Source organism: Jaculus jaculus, chromosome 18 (assembly GCF_020740685.1).
Source record: "Jaculus jaculus isolate mJacJac1 chromosome 18, mJacJac1.mat.Y.cur, whole genome shotgun sequence".
Classification (NCBI taxonomy): domain Eukaryota; kingdom Metazoa; phylum Chordata; class Mammalia; order Rodentia; family Dipodidae; genus Jaculus; species Jaculus jaculus.
Genome location: NC_059119.1, coordinates 27,611,351 through 27,625,146, shown reverse-complemented (window position 1 = coordinate 27,625,146; position 13,796 = coordinate 27,611,351). Strand labels below are relative to the sequence as shown.

At 39.4% G+C, this 13,796-nt stretch overlaps 1 protein-coding gene and 1 pseudogene across 1 annotated transcript; one reads left to right on the top strand and one right to left on the bottom strand.

The window, feature by feature from the left end:
• The window catches only part of LOC123455841, a 56,720-nt pseudogene extending 49,319 nt beyond the window's left edge, over window positions 1–7,401 (bottom strand).
• Window positions 7,402–9,138: 1,737 nt separating this feature from the next.
• Ptpn20 (protein tyrosine phosphatase non-receptor type 20) lies at window positions 9,139–13,185 on the top strand. The gene is made up of 4 exons (XM_004658035.2): window positions 9,139–9,480; window positions 10,433–10,648; window positions 12,242–12,304; window positions 13,120–13,185. The coding sequence occupies exons 1-4, from the start codon at window positions 9,139–9,141 to the stop codon at window positions 13,183–13,185; spliced, it is 687 nt and encodes a 228-aa protein (XP_004658092.1).
• The last annotated feature ends 611 nt before the right edge of the window (window positions 13,186–13,796 follow it).

Below are 13,796 nucleotides of genomic sequence, written 5' to 3'. Positions count from 1 at the left end.
CTGATAAAATAGTTTCAGCAAAGTGATAGAATACAAAATTAACACACAAAAGTCAGTAGCCTAGAACTATATGCCACTGGAAATCATACTGAGAAAGAAATCAGGTAAAAAGTCCCAGACACAGTAGGGTCAAAAACTTAAATAGAATATCCATAACCAGAGCCAGGTGTTGTGGCACACGCCTTTAATCCCAGCACTCGGGAGGCAGAAGTAGGATTGCTGTGGGTTTGAGGCCACCCTGAGACTCCATAGTGAATTCCAGGACAGCCTGGGCTAGAGTGAGATACTACCTTGAAAAACAAACAAACAAAAAAGAATATCCATAACCAAATAAGTGAATGAAATACAATGAAAATATTAAAATAGTAATGCAAGAAATTGAAAAATGTGAGAAGATAGAAAGATCACTCATGCACATGGATTAGAATTCATATTGTGAAAATGGCCATCCTACCAAAAGCAATTTCAGACTCAATACAATTACTATCAAAATTCCAGATACATTCTTCACAGAAGTAAAAAAATTAAATTTATATTAAAGCACAAAAGCCCATTGACAGCCAAAAATGTCATCAGAAAAAAGAATACCGCTGGTGGTATCACCACACCTGAGTTCATTGTCATAATACCAAAAATAGCATGGTCCTGGAACAAAACAGACATGTAGATCAATAGACTAGAAGAGAAGGTGTAGGTATACATTCATGTAACTATAGATTTTTGGCAAAGAGGCCACACAAACCCACAATGGAGAAAAGACGACATTGTCAACAAAGAGTGTGAGAGAACTGAACATCTAAATGTAAATGAATGAATTTAGAGCCTCATCTCTCATCATGCTAAAAACAATTCCAAATGGACCAAAAACCTCAATGCAAGACCTGAAACCCTGAAACAACAAGGGGAAACAGTAAGGAGATCATTTAAGATGTAGACATCAGGAAGGACTTTCTGAATTAGAATTCCAGCAGCTCAGGGAATAAGACAATCAACAAATTGGATCTCCAAAAACTGAAAAGACTTTGCACAGTTAAGGAAACCAACTGGATCAACAGATAAGCTACAGCAGGGGAGAGGATTTTCTCTAGCTGTACATCTGAGAGCATTAGTATGTAGGATGTGCAAAGAACTCAAAAGGTTGAACAACAAAACAAAACATCAAACAATCTAATCAAAAAATGAACTGTAGAACTGAACAGAAGTCTTAAAACAGAAATGAAAGGTCCAGAAAACATTTTTTTAAATGTTTAGCATCTTTACCATCTGCCATGCCCTCCGAGGTTCAGGGAGCACTGCGGGCACAGGAAGTGAGAGCCACAGGTTAGGAAGGAACACTTTGGAGCTGCCATCTGGACATGAACTGACTGATGCATTTGTGACCTCGTAGTGGTTGTAGCTACTCCACAAAGCCTCCTTAATTCTGAGCCCATCAGCATTTTGTCATAGAAGCTAGAGGAGGACAAAAAGAATGAGATCAAAATAGAAAAAGAAGTCATGGAAGGAGAGGAAGGTGCTCAATAGAATTGGGGTTGGGGAGGAGGAGGAGTACAAAATAGGGTAATAAGATGGGAATACGATTAAATTTCAGTATGGTAATGTATTAAAATCAATAAAAAATTTTCAAAAACCTAAAGACTGAATACAGTACTATAGGAACTTACTTCTTTGTTATTTAAGTAAAAAATGCAATTTAAGAGAGAGAGAGTTTGGACAGAAATGCCCTGCTACAGTGGAGAAAGCTTTATCCTGAAGCCTTAGGTTGTTGCAGGTGAATCCCAGTGCTAAGGACGGGTGTCCTCACCTAGTAAGTTGCTGGTTAGGGAGGTTATTGAAGCCCCCCAAACAATATGGGCTGCTGGAAAAGAAATTCCTCAGCAGTCCTAATAAGCAACAGGTCCTGCAAAGTATACAATCAGCTAGCGAGACAAGCTGTGTTCATGGTGCAGTCATGGAACTTAAGTTATGTGGGTAACGAATTTATAGACAGCTCCACACTGATGGCTGAACATCCAAGCCACTCATTGTTTATGGGAGGACAGGATTTATTTCAATCTTACAAATCCAGAGGGAAATGCCATCAATGGAAGAAGAAGCTAGCTCCCTATGATAGATCCAAGCAAAGTGAGAAAAACCATCACCAGCCAGCAAACACCAAAAAGCAGCAAGTTGGGACTCCATCAGAGCTCAGACCTCTGTGCATACCTTTGGACTGGAATTCAGATCCATCCCCAATGACTCGCCCCCTGTTGCAGGATTCTGCCTGCTAGGGGCTGAAGCTGCAAACTCAGTTTTAATAAAACACCTGAGTCTATGGGGCATGCATATTCCATCCCTTGCATCCATCGACTCATAAACATCTCACATTGCAAATTTTATTTAGTCCAACTTTAAAGTTCCCATAGAATTTACTAACTTTAAGACTGTCCCTTAACTGAATTCTATAAAATTAAAACAAGTTATGAATTTTCAACATATAATGGCACAGAGTAAACATTTCCATTGCTGTGAGGCATAATGAGGAGAGACTCATATCAGTGCAAAATTCATAACCATCAGATAAACATAAACATCTGCAGTTCAAGTCTGACATCAATAACCAGTGAGTACAGTCTCTGTAATTTCTATTTCCAGCTTTCCAGATGGGCTGAGTAGCCAGAGAAAATGTTCATACTGAGCTAATGCACTCCATGGGTAGCCTTTGCACAATACTGGTATATCCAAAAATCTTTGGGTCTCTATTGCAAACCATGGTTCATCTTACAATGGCCTTATCCCTGCCTCCCATGCCACATATAAGCAGCAGCTTCTGTAACTGTAAGCACTTCATGACCCACCTCCATGTATTTTTTCATGCTTCCAAAACAAGTATTAGGTGTGTAGTGACATAGCCATTTTGCTAATCCAGGCAGGAAATAAATCATAACCTTGAAGAGCAGGTTTCTTCCTTTCAGTTATAGCCTTTCAAAAGAGTTTGTATTTCTACCGTTCAGTCTTTCCTGGGTGGACTTTACTTCAGACATCTTTTTCCTTATTTCAAGGTAAAGTACTTGAGCTGTACTTAATGATGCTAATCTGCTTGGAAATAGAAGCTTCAGTAACCTAAAACCTGTCTCTGTGCCAGTAATTTTAAACTTGCTCGATTTTTTTCTGTACTAAACCATACATCTTTCCATTCTATGTCTTCCACCAAGCACCCTGGTCTGTTCTTTTAAATTCAGCCTTGTTCAGATTCTCTGGACGTGGGCAGAAGGACAGAGCTAACCAACCTTTGTGCTAGTTGTCCAGTGCCAACAGGGTTCTCTGCCATCTTCCGTTTTGAGAGTTTATAAGCCAATGTAATTCTCTCTGTACTTAGTATTTTCAAACGTTCACCAGAACAGCTCGATTTACCTCTTGTGAGTCTTCTGCAGTCTCAAGTACCAAGTATCCACATTCCTCCAGCACACAAGTCCAAAAGACCTTAGTCCTCATGGTCAGCTTCATCACAGCAAGACCCCACTCTTCTGTAGTAGACAGCTCCACACTGCTGTGATGAACATCCAAACCAGATGTAGTTTATAGAAGGAAGGGCTTTATTTCAAGGTTACAGATCCTGGGGAAGTTCCATCAATGGTAGAAGCTGGCTCCTATTCATAAATCCAAGCAGAGAGAGAAAAACCACCAGCAGCCACCAAATGCCAAAAACAAAAACAACAACAACAACAGAAGAATCAAGCAGAGACTCCCAGCAGAGCTCAAGCCTCTCTGCACACTTTTGGGCTAAAATTCACATCCATCCCCAGTGACACACCCCCTGTAATAGGAGTTGGCCTGCTAGAGGCTTGAGCTACAAACTCAGTTTTAATAAAACACCTGAGTCTATGGGGTCATACAGTCAATCTATCATATAACTGCTTTCTGATTGGATTTGAAGCCAGCTCAGAGGCAGAGAATTCATGCCTGGTACTGAAAATCTGGTCAAAAGCCTATGGCTTAGAAGGACAAAGGCCCTAGAGGGAAGCTACCACTGCTCTTTGGCTGAATGGGTATATTAAACCCACCAAATTTCCTTCGAAATGTACAGATGTACATATTTATGCCCATTGATCAGTGCTGCTCTTACCTTTGGTTAGAGAAGCGTCTTTTGTAGGTGGAGGCGACTAGCGGGGAGACCCAAGACTCATCATGGTGATGGGAAGAGAAAGACCAGTGCTAGCACTGCAAGCGTTAAGTTTGGCCCACCAGCCGCAGCTCAGGAGAGAGTGCAGAGGAGGTTCCAGAGAGAATGTTCTTGCTGCTCTCACTTCTAGTGAGAGTTTCTCTGTGGAGATGGCAGCAGACACTGAAGAGACTCAAAACTTAGCATGGGCATGCATGAGATTAAATGAGAATGGTGCATTCTGCTTGAACAGTTACATGAAGGAGCTGCCCAGATGCCTACCATCCCCACTCCTGCTACACTGCTTTCCTTCTCTTGGCTTCTGACTATGGTTTCATGCGGAGTTGACAGAAGAAAGACCTGGACTTGGTTTTTACATAATTTTATGTCATCATCTGTGTTACCTGACATTCCTCACTACAGCTCCTTTTCTAAACACATTTCTCAAAGACAGTGGTGTAGGGAAATATACCTAGTGGAGAAATTGCTAGAAGTACAAATCTAGGTTTTAACCAATGCCTTACCTACCTGAATGGTCAGAAACTTAGAACACAATGTGAACATTGCTAGGGAAAAATGGTCTACGGAGAAGTTAGGTAGATGGAACCCACTGAGTGAACAAACACCACAATGATCTTGATATTTCATGGGAATGTTCACCAAGAGTAACCTCGGGGTTGGGGATATTGCTCAATGGTTACAAGTGCCTACCTAGCATGCTCTGGGTTCAATCTCCCGCACAGCTGGAGACTCAGGTATGATTGCCCATGCCTGTGATCCCAGCATATAGGAGGTGGATGTAAGAGGAGGAGAAGTTCAATATCATCTTCAGCTACATAGCCAGCTTGAAGCCAGTCTGAGCTACATGAAATCCCATCTCAAAAAACAAGTGACCTCACCAGAGAAAGAATAATCAAGTGGATAAATGGATTTGTTTTGTGGAGAGTAGTCATAGTTTTCTAAGCCAACCTGCCATTGTTCAATGAGCTCATGAAAAATGCAGTCTTGTTGGCAAGGAGGTTATGGGCTCAGACTTAGGGACTTCCACTCACCAAGTGTAATCTGAGTATTGCCATTGTTCAGTCTTCCACAAGCTGAAAATCACACAGAAACTCCAATATGACACCGTTTTCTTGGGGTGACCTGCCACCAGGTTATGTTGTTGGTCATGTATTTGTCTGTCTGGCTATCTATCAATCATCTATCTATTATCTACCTCTATTGTGTTTTTTTTTTTTTCTTACTAAAACAAAATGACTGTGGATATGGTTTTGTCTTCACTGGATAAAATGCTTCTGCCGGTTTTACCATTTGTGGGCCTACAGACTTCCTTAACCATTATATTAATTACTTTCTCATTGTTGTGACTAAAAGCAGCTTATGGAAGGAAGAAGGATTTATTTCAAATCTAGATTATAGTCCATCATGGCAGGGAAGGCATGATGACAGGGACTTGAGGCAGCTGGTCACTTTCAGTCCATGGCATGGTGCCACAAAATTTGGGGTGAATCTTACAACTTCAATTAATCTAATGGAGAAAATTCCTCACAGACATTTCCAAAGGTTTGTTTCCATAGTGATTCTACATCATGCTAAATTGATTACTATAGACTAACAATCATACCCACCATCATGGTATTTCACACAGCATAACATCTGACCTTACATTGTGACAAGCAGTTTTAGCATTGGGCTTATGCTCATGACCTCCCTGACCTTACCATAGTCCTCACCCCCACCCAAAGAGATTGACTTGGTAGAATGGTTGCATTGCCTTTTCCAGACTGAATTCTAATGCCAGGTAGGTGGCAGTAACTTCCTGGGCTGGGACAGTGTTCTTTTGAAGACATGCAACATATGATGCCATCTCTAGGATAGCCATGATTCAGAGATTAAGGGTGCGTACATGAGTGGTGTCACTTAACCGTTACCCCAAGTAACTTGATAGCACAATTTTTCCTTTCTCTCTATAACTTCATATTACACTGGTCTAGAGGTTTCCATAGCTTTCTTCATTAATGTTGTCTGATGTTCAGTAAGGCCTTTCTTTCTACACACTTGCATTTTCCTAGGCAGGAAGGTATGTAATTATTTGGGAATTGTGGGGTCTAGGGAATTTTTATACAGTGTGGAACAAGTGCTATTAGATTCTTATTTAAAGAGCTTAACTATAGAAGCTTCTCATAAACTGAAATTATGAGGTAATGTGTAGTGTTTTGCTGCTTGGAATGGATGGCCCCCAATATATTCAGGATTTTTTTAAGTTTGTAATTTAGATCTGCAGGTACCTGGCTAGAGGAGGTGTCACTGTGGGTGGAGTCTAGGATCCAGCCCTAAGGTGTGGGGGTGGATTTGGAATTCCAGTATAAAAGTATACCAGCTGCTTGAGTTCTGCCTGGAGTTCCTGACCTGTGCTCATGTGCTTTTTTTTTTTTAATTTTTTGTTTATTTTTATTTATTTGATAGTGACAGAGAGAGAAAGAGGCAGATAGGGAGAGAAGAGAGAGAGAGAGAATGGGCGTGCCAGGGCCTCCAGCCACTGCAAACGAACTCCAGATGCTTGCGCTCCCCTGTGCATCTGGCTAACGTGGGACCTGGGGAACCGAGCCTCGAACCGGGGTCCTTAGGCTTCACAGGCAAGCGCTTAACCGCTAAGCCATCTCTCCAGCCCTCATGTGCTTTTTGATGGTGCTGGTGTGGCTTGTGGCTTCTCTGTGACTGCTTGGCCCTGTGAAAAGGGGGTCAACTTTTTCTGCCATTATGGAACTTCCCCTGGATCTGTAAACTTCAAATAAATGCCACCCCTCTCATAAACTGTGCCTGGTTTGGAACTTCATCCCAGTGACATGACTCGGCTATAGCATGTTTGACTGCATTCTATCATTCTTCTGTTTAGGACTTTTCTGTGACCAGTGTCTTCTATATTTTGATTCTGAAAGTTCCTCTGCATGTCCCCTTTATGTGCTCTTTGTCCTTTGGTATTCTACTCATTATCATCACTTTATCACCTTTCCTCCCTGAATTATAGGAAAAATTTTTAAGCCTTCCCCCCACCCCGTGTGTGTGTGTCTTGAATGCATCCCTTATGCTCTTCTGTGGGGTTTGGAGCTGAATGTTGACTATCCCACTCCATTGTTCTCCTGCCCATGTTTATTTGAGCTGGAGTGTCTTACTGATCCTGATTTTGCTGGTTTTTCACAGACTCCCATGATCTTCAGGTTCCTGATTCCCTGAGGAATTGGGGTTACAGTGCACATGGCCATGCTCAACTATGTATCATGGGTTCTGGAGATTCAAATTTTTTTGGTCTCTCAGGGCCCCCTCCGGTCCTCATGCGTGTACAGGCAGTGCTGTTGACTACTGAGCCACATCTCTAGCCCCCGAGCCTTATATGTCTTATATGTCTGATTTGTTTTCCTGCTTACTTCATACTTTATGGGTTTGAATTAAACTATTGTGGGTTTTAGCTGAAAGGACGCTTCTTACTAAATTGTTTAATTTTCACAACATCTGATCTCCTCTTTCAAAATTAAAGACGCTTATACAAAGTAATACATGCTCATAACTTAGATGACAAAGTAACCACTGATAACATTTTGATGGATATGCTGTAGTTATCATATCTATAGATGCACACAAATGTAAGATTAGTCTAATGCTGTTGCTATCTCTATAATTTAATAATGTAACATATTTATCAGTAAACACCAATGCAAATTATCTTTTTTGTTTATTTATTTATTTATTTGAGAGAGAGAAAGAGGCAGATAGAGAGAGAGAGAATGGGCACACCAGGGCTTCCAGTCACTGCAAACGAACTTCAGATGCGTGCACCCCTTGTACATCTGGCTAACATGGGTCTTGGAGAATCGAGCCTCGATTCGGGGTCCTTAGGCTTCACAGGCAAGTGCTTAACTGCTAAGCCATCTCTCCAGCTCCACATTATCTTTTTAAGTAATACTATTCTGAATTTAATTTAAAATAGAAATAGGAGTTTTTAAGGTGTTCTACCCTATTAAAGAAAGTAAATCATTTTGTGTAGTTTTTCAGATTGGTCTTCCATTTGAAATATTGAGTGTCTTTCTACATCTAGCAATTGGTTTTTCCATTTATGTTTGTAAGAGAAGGATTCTGTGTGCTCTGTTGGGATTTGAGAAGGGTTCTGTCAGGAATCGTCGATCCTGTCTGGTTATTGTTGATTGTAGCATACAGGTGAGGTGAGAGCACCGCACTGCACGGCAGGGAAAGGCCCCGAGGCTGTGTTCACTTCTGCTCTCTACACGGGAGCTCCAGACCTCTATGTCACGTAGAGCAAGAGCGCTTGGGGCAGTAAAGTTATTAGTGAGGCAAACAGCTAGATTTCTCCTCTTATATTTTTGATGACAGAACATGTTAGACAAGTTCTGTGTTACTTGGAGCAAATGCCTTTAGCAATATCCTTTTACCAAAATACCTTTGCTTTGGTTGGTACACAATGAAGACCAAGATGGGATGGAAAAGCTGGCTTTTTGCTGTGTGTCTGTGTACAAGTCTATTTATAGTGGGATTTGTCTCTCAACAGCTCCAATCGTCCCCTTTCCCCTCCTGTCCATGCTGCTGTAGACCTACAATTTTCCCCCATTTGTAGCAGAGTGCCATTAGTTATTGCCTCCCAGGAAGGGCTGCTCGTTTGCTGTTTTCAGCTGCAAACTAGTAGATGCCTCCCTGGTCTACTACCAGTACCACATCTAAAAGGGATCTCTCAAAGTACTGGATGGCTATGATATTCTTTGTTTATTTTAAAAATTGCTTATTAAAAGTCCCCTAGTTTATGTCTTAGGTCACACCAGTAGATTTTATGGAAGGAAGAATTTAAACTCAGTCCATTTGAAAAGAGCCTTCTATGCTTCTTCTATGTTGGTTAAGGAAGTACATGGTTTTTATCTACATGAAATGCTTTCATACAGTCTGGGTATATTGCATATCCCCTTTCTCCTTTTTTACCAGATGTTTTTGTTTCTATGATAGATGATTCAACACGTGTTATGCTTGGAAAAAGCAAGGACTACATCAATGCTAGTTATATTAGAATAGTAAATTGTGAAGAAGAGTATTTTTATATCGCTGCCCAAGGACCACTGCCAGAAACTACAGATGACTTTTGGCAAATGGTTTGGGAAAATAATTCTAATGTTATTGCTATGATAACCAGAGAGGTAGAAGGTGGCATTATCAAATGTCACCCTTACTGGCCCATTTCTCTGAAGAAGCCTCTGGAATTGAAACAACTCCGTATCTTTCTGGAGAACTACCAGATAACTGAATATTTCATCATTCGAATAATTCAAATTGTGAAGAAATCTGTAAGTTCTTAAAAACCATATACATGTACAGTACAAGTAGATCTGTTGGACTAATATAGAATATAGATTGAAGGAGATATTTTGTAATAGTTTTTATACATGTATATAATGTATTTTTTTTCAAAGTAGGGTCTCACTGTAGCCCAGACTGACCTGGAATTCACTATGTAGTTCAGGCTGGCCTCAAACTCACAGCAATCCTCCCACCTCTGCCTCCTGAGTCCTGGGATTAAAGTCATGTGCTACCATACCCAGCTTTACTTGATGTCTTTTTTATTATGTACATTACAGTACATTAGAATGAGTTTGATTAGGGTTATCTATATTGGGCACAGATGGGATATTATTTACCAGTAACTTCTCCTGGAACGATGTGGTCCTCACATTTTTTATTATCCATAAGGGACTCCTAATGTGTTAGCCAATTTTTAACTCTCAAATACTTTGAAATCTTAGTTTTTCTACAACCTCATGATGCAGAATAAAAATGATGGATTGGGTTTCAGGACATTTACATTTGAGTCCCAGCTATAAACATGTGAACCCCTGACCCGTCATACACCTCCTACTCCCCTAATCCTACTGTTTAAAAATGAGGGTAACCTACTTCACAGGGCCGATATAAGGATTAAGTGTCTTAATTCATGGGAAATCCCTACTAATAATCACCCAGCAAGCAGCAAGTGTTTAAGTTCTGCTACCTATTAGGACTCTTCTCCTTTCTCTTCTTTTATTATTATCATTATTATGTTCTGTCTAAAATGGAGAAAGGCTATTTCTGGCAACTTCCAGAATTCTTATACTTAGCTTTGAGTGTTCTTTGAAATCTCTGTATAAGACCAGTATGTTTCAGTATATCCACTGTCATTATTATCATTATCATTGATACACTAGAAATTGAAATGAGATCTCTAACGTAAGAAATCAACACATCTCTCTCTGTCTCTAACAGACTGGAACAAGTCACAGTGTAAAACACTTGCAGTTCACCAAATGGCCAGACCATGGCACTCCTGCCTCAGCAGATAATTTCATAAAATATGTTCGTTATGTAAGGAAGAGCCACATTACAGGACCCTTGATTGTTCACTGTAGTGCTGGTGTAGGCCGGTCAGGGGTATTCATATGTGCGGATGTCGTGTTCTGTGCCATCGGAAAGAACTACTCAGTAAGTGTGTAACTCTAGTAGAAACTGATGCTATCTATTAACACGCTAGCTAGCCTAGCAATCCTGAAAGAATATTATCCAAACATCAAGAGCAACTTCATAATGTTCTCATTCAACTTTCTGCAGGTTTCTGGGATGCTTGTGAGGACTGAATATGAAATAAATGTAAATGAATAGCTCAGGATATTGTCTAGAATTAGTGGATACTCAGTAAATAAGAGTTCATTTTCCTTTTCCTTCCCACATATGGTTTTAGTATTTTGCTTGAACATTTCAGTGAAGTGTGACTGTCTTTAATGAGCAAAAACCAACATGCTTGTGAGTATATTTAAAAAAATGTAGACATAAGAGTTAATGAGAGGTATCTGGGCTTGACTGCCAATTTTACCATATACTTTAGATTTGATGACTTTGTGTAAATTACTCATCCTGTCTCAAATTCAGTTTCTTATATATAAAATAAGGATATTATAGCAGTTACTGTGATTGAAAAGTCAATTTCAAAAGGCTAAGTATTGTATGATTCTATTCATGCAACTTTCTTGAAATAACAAAACTATAGTACAAGAAAAGCTGGTTGTTCTGGGTTAGAGCATAGGATGAATGGCAGGAGGAATTCTTATTCTGTACTTTGATTCTAGGTACACACATATTCACATATGATAGAATTTCAGAAAACTGTATACACATATGATCTCTCTCTCACACAGAGACTCTGTGGATCATCCTAGTAACAAATCCCCGGTTTCGATATGCTATAATTATAGTATAATGTGGTTTCACTAGAGGATGATATCATTAGGGAAAAGTGGAGTACGTGATATATGGGATCTTCCTGTACTACTTCCTATGTGTATTACAGAACTTTTTTGAAAGACCTAATTAAAAATTTAAATTATCTGGTCATGGTGATGCATGTCCTTAATCCCAGCATTTGGTAGGTTGACATAGGATAATCACTGTGAGTTTGAGGCCAGCCTGGACAACAGAGTAAGTTCCAGGTTAGCCTAGGCTAGAAGGAGACTCTGCCTCAAAAAGAAAAACAAACAAAAATTTAATGTTAGCAAAGCTTCCAAGATCACGTGTTAACATGGCTTTGTATCACGTGACTGCACTGTGCTTGCATCACACTGACACTCTCCCGTCAGCAGCACTGGAACTGATCTTGTACCCTGTTCTGCTGAGCATACTACTTGGGGCTGTACCAGAGTCGGGTGCTCTGAGTCCCTGGACTCATCTCATTGTAGACGAGCAACAGACTTTTGTGACCTGCCACCCACTCAGCAGCCTATTCAGGTCTCCCTTTGTTAATACGAAAGTATATACAAGGACAAGTTTGTTATTTCTTCTTTGGAGAGCATTCCTCATTATAAGTAATTGCTTTCTGCCTTCTCCTGAAAATATATTAAAATAAGCTTGCTTATTCATTAGGCTAGGTTTGAAAAATGCATATTTCTTGTGACTGGCAATGAGACCTTTTTGAGTAAACCTTGGTTCTTTTCCTGGGAAGAGGTATGAAGTACTTGTTTGTCAGTCCATCAGCTTGTGTTTCTTCTACATGGATAATTGAAAATTATTGTCATCTTGTTTCAGTTCAACATCTTCAATATAGTGACCCAAATGAGAAAACAGCGCTTTGGCATGATTCAAACGCAGGTAAGCTTTAGTCATGTTAGTTCTAATAAGAATAGCCAATGTAGGATGAACACCCTGTAGCTCTTTACAATTTATAAAGCTCTCTTCCCTGTGATCGCATTGAATTCTTACTGTTTGGGGTACACATTGGGGGAGTACTTTTGCCCTGATAGTCCTGATAGAGGACATCAGCTTCAGAACAATGGAGTCTGGTCCATAGAGTCATGCAGACAGCAAGAGGAGGAGCCGGCACTGAATCTTAGGTCACACAGCGGGATGATAATGCTGTGCTAGTTAAGTAATGTGTCCAAAGTCGTCATTAAATTTCTAGACTCATTTGGGATACATACTCGCCACTAAAATATAAAGGATATTTTATTCTTTTATATCACAGTTTGTGAAAAATCAAGAGCATATTTATAAGTACTTGTAACATATATACATATATATGTGTGTATATATATATATATAAAATACATATTTAAATATAAATGCATTTGTGTACAAAACATTTAAAATGTTAAATTAAAAACTAGAAGTAAAATGTTAAAATTAATACATTTAGAATTTGGTTTAGGTTAGCCAGAGAAGATGAAGAAAACTGATACTGACATTTTCCTCTCAGTTTAATTAGCCTTTAGTTTACAAGTTCTAGGCCAAGAACTGTATTATGATCACTTCCTAATATTAAAATTTTTTTCATAAAGAAGTTCTTATGTGTATATCATTAAGTATTTTTTGAGCACTTCTTATGTGGTTGAAAAGTTACAGATGTGTTCTCCTAACGTGGATATTGGTATAACTTACTATGTTGTTGTTCATGTGTATGTATATAGGAGCAGTATCACTTTTGCTATGAAATTGTGCGTAAAGTTCTTCAGAAACTTCTGACTTTGGAATAAGAAAGACTTCTGTCACCTCTCGTTTGAAATTACCAAGCGGCTTGGAGTTTCAGCTGTGCCGAAGGGTTTTGCTATCCATGCAGTTTGCCTTTAGTTTATCAGTTGGTTTTCTTTCTGAAATCTCCGAGGGCAGCATCATTTGGTATGGGGTGAAATATGTTTACCCATTGATCTTTCTGGACAATAGCAAAATACCATCCCATGTTTTTCAGTAAACAAAAGTTATATAAAATAATTACAGCTTGGCTGTATGGTTTAAGGGATTATGGAGCCCAATAAAAGATATAAACTCTATTTATTAAGGTTTTATTTGAAAGGTGGTCAAAGGGATTCAAAGATTTCCTAGACTTTATAAGCTGGGTTAGTAAACTGCAAATTGTTATCTTGACCTTTTAGACATTTTCAAGACAGATGTTTATCCATGTTCTTTAGAAAAGCTAGAATCTGTAGTTCCAGATATTTGAATAACTCAATTTAAGAGGACTCAGGGTGGATGAACTTTTGACCGTATTAAAAGCAAGTATCACGTTCTGCTTGCCTCTCATGCTTTAGCTCACCAATAAACTTGTACACCAGGACTGCCATGTAATTCTCAGTCGTTTTTGGTGTCG

What these genes read in the sequence shown, in the direction of transcription:
- Ptpn20 (XM_004658035.2), top strand. Translation starts at nt 9,139, where the DNA reads ATGATAGATGATTCAACACGTGTTATGCTTGGAAAAAGCAAGGACTAC. An exon ending in TTCAAATTGTGAAGAAATCT is followed by an intron (nt 9,481 to 10,432) that starts GTAAGTTCTTAA and finishes TGTCTCTAACAG; the next exon opens with ACTGGAACAAGTCACAGTGT. An exon ending in CCATCGGAAAGAACTACTCA is followed by an intron (nt 10,649 to 12,241) that starts GTAAGTGTGTAA and finishes ATCTTGTTTCAG; the next exon opens with TTCAACATCTTCAATATAGT.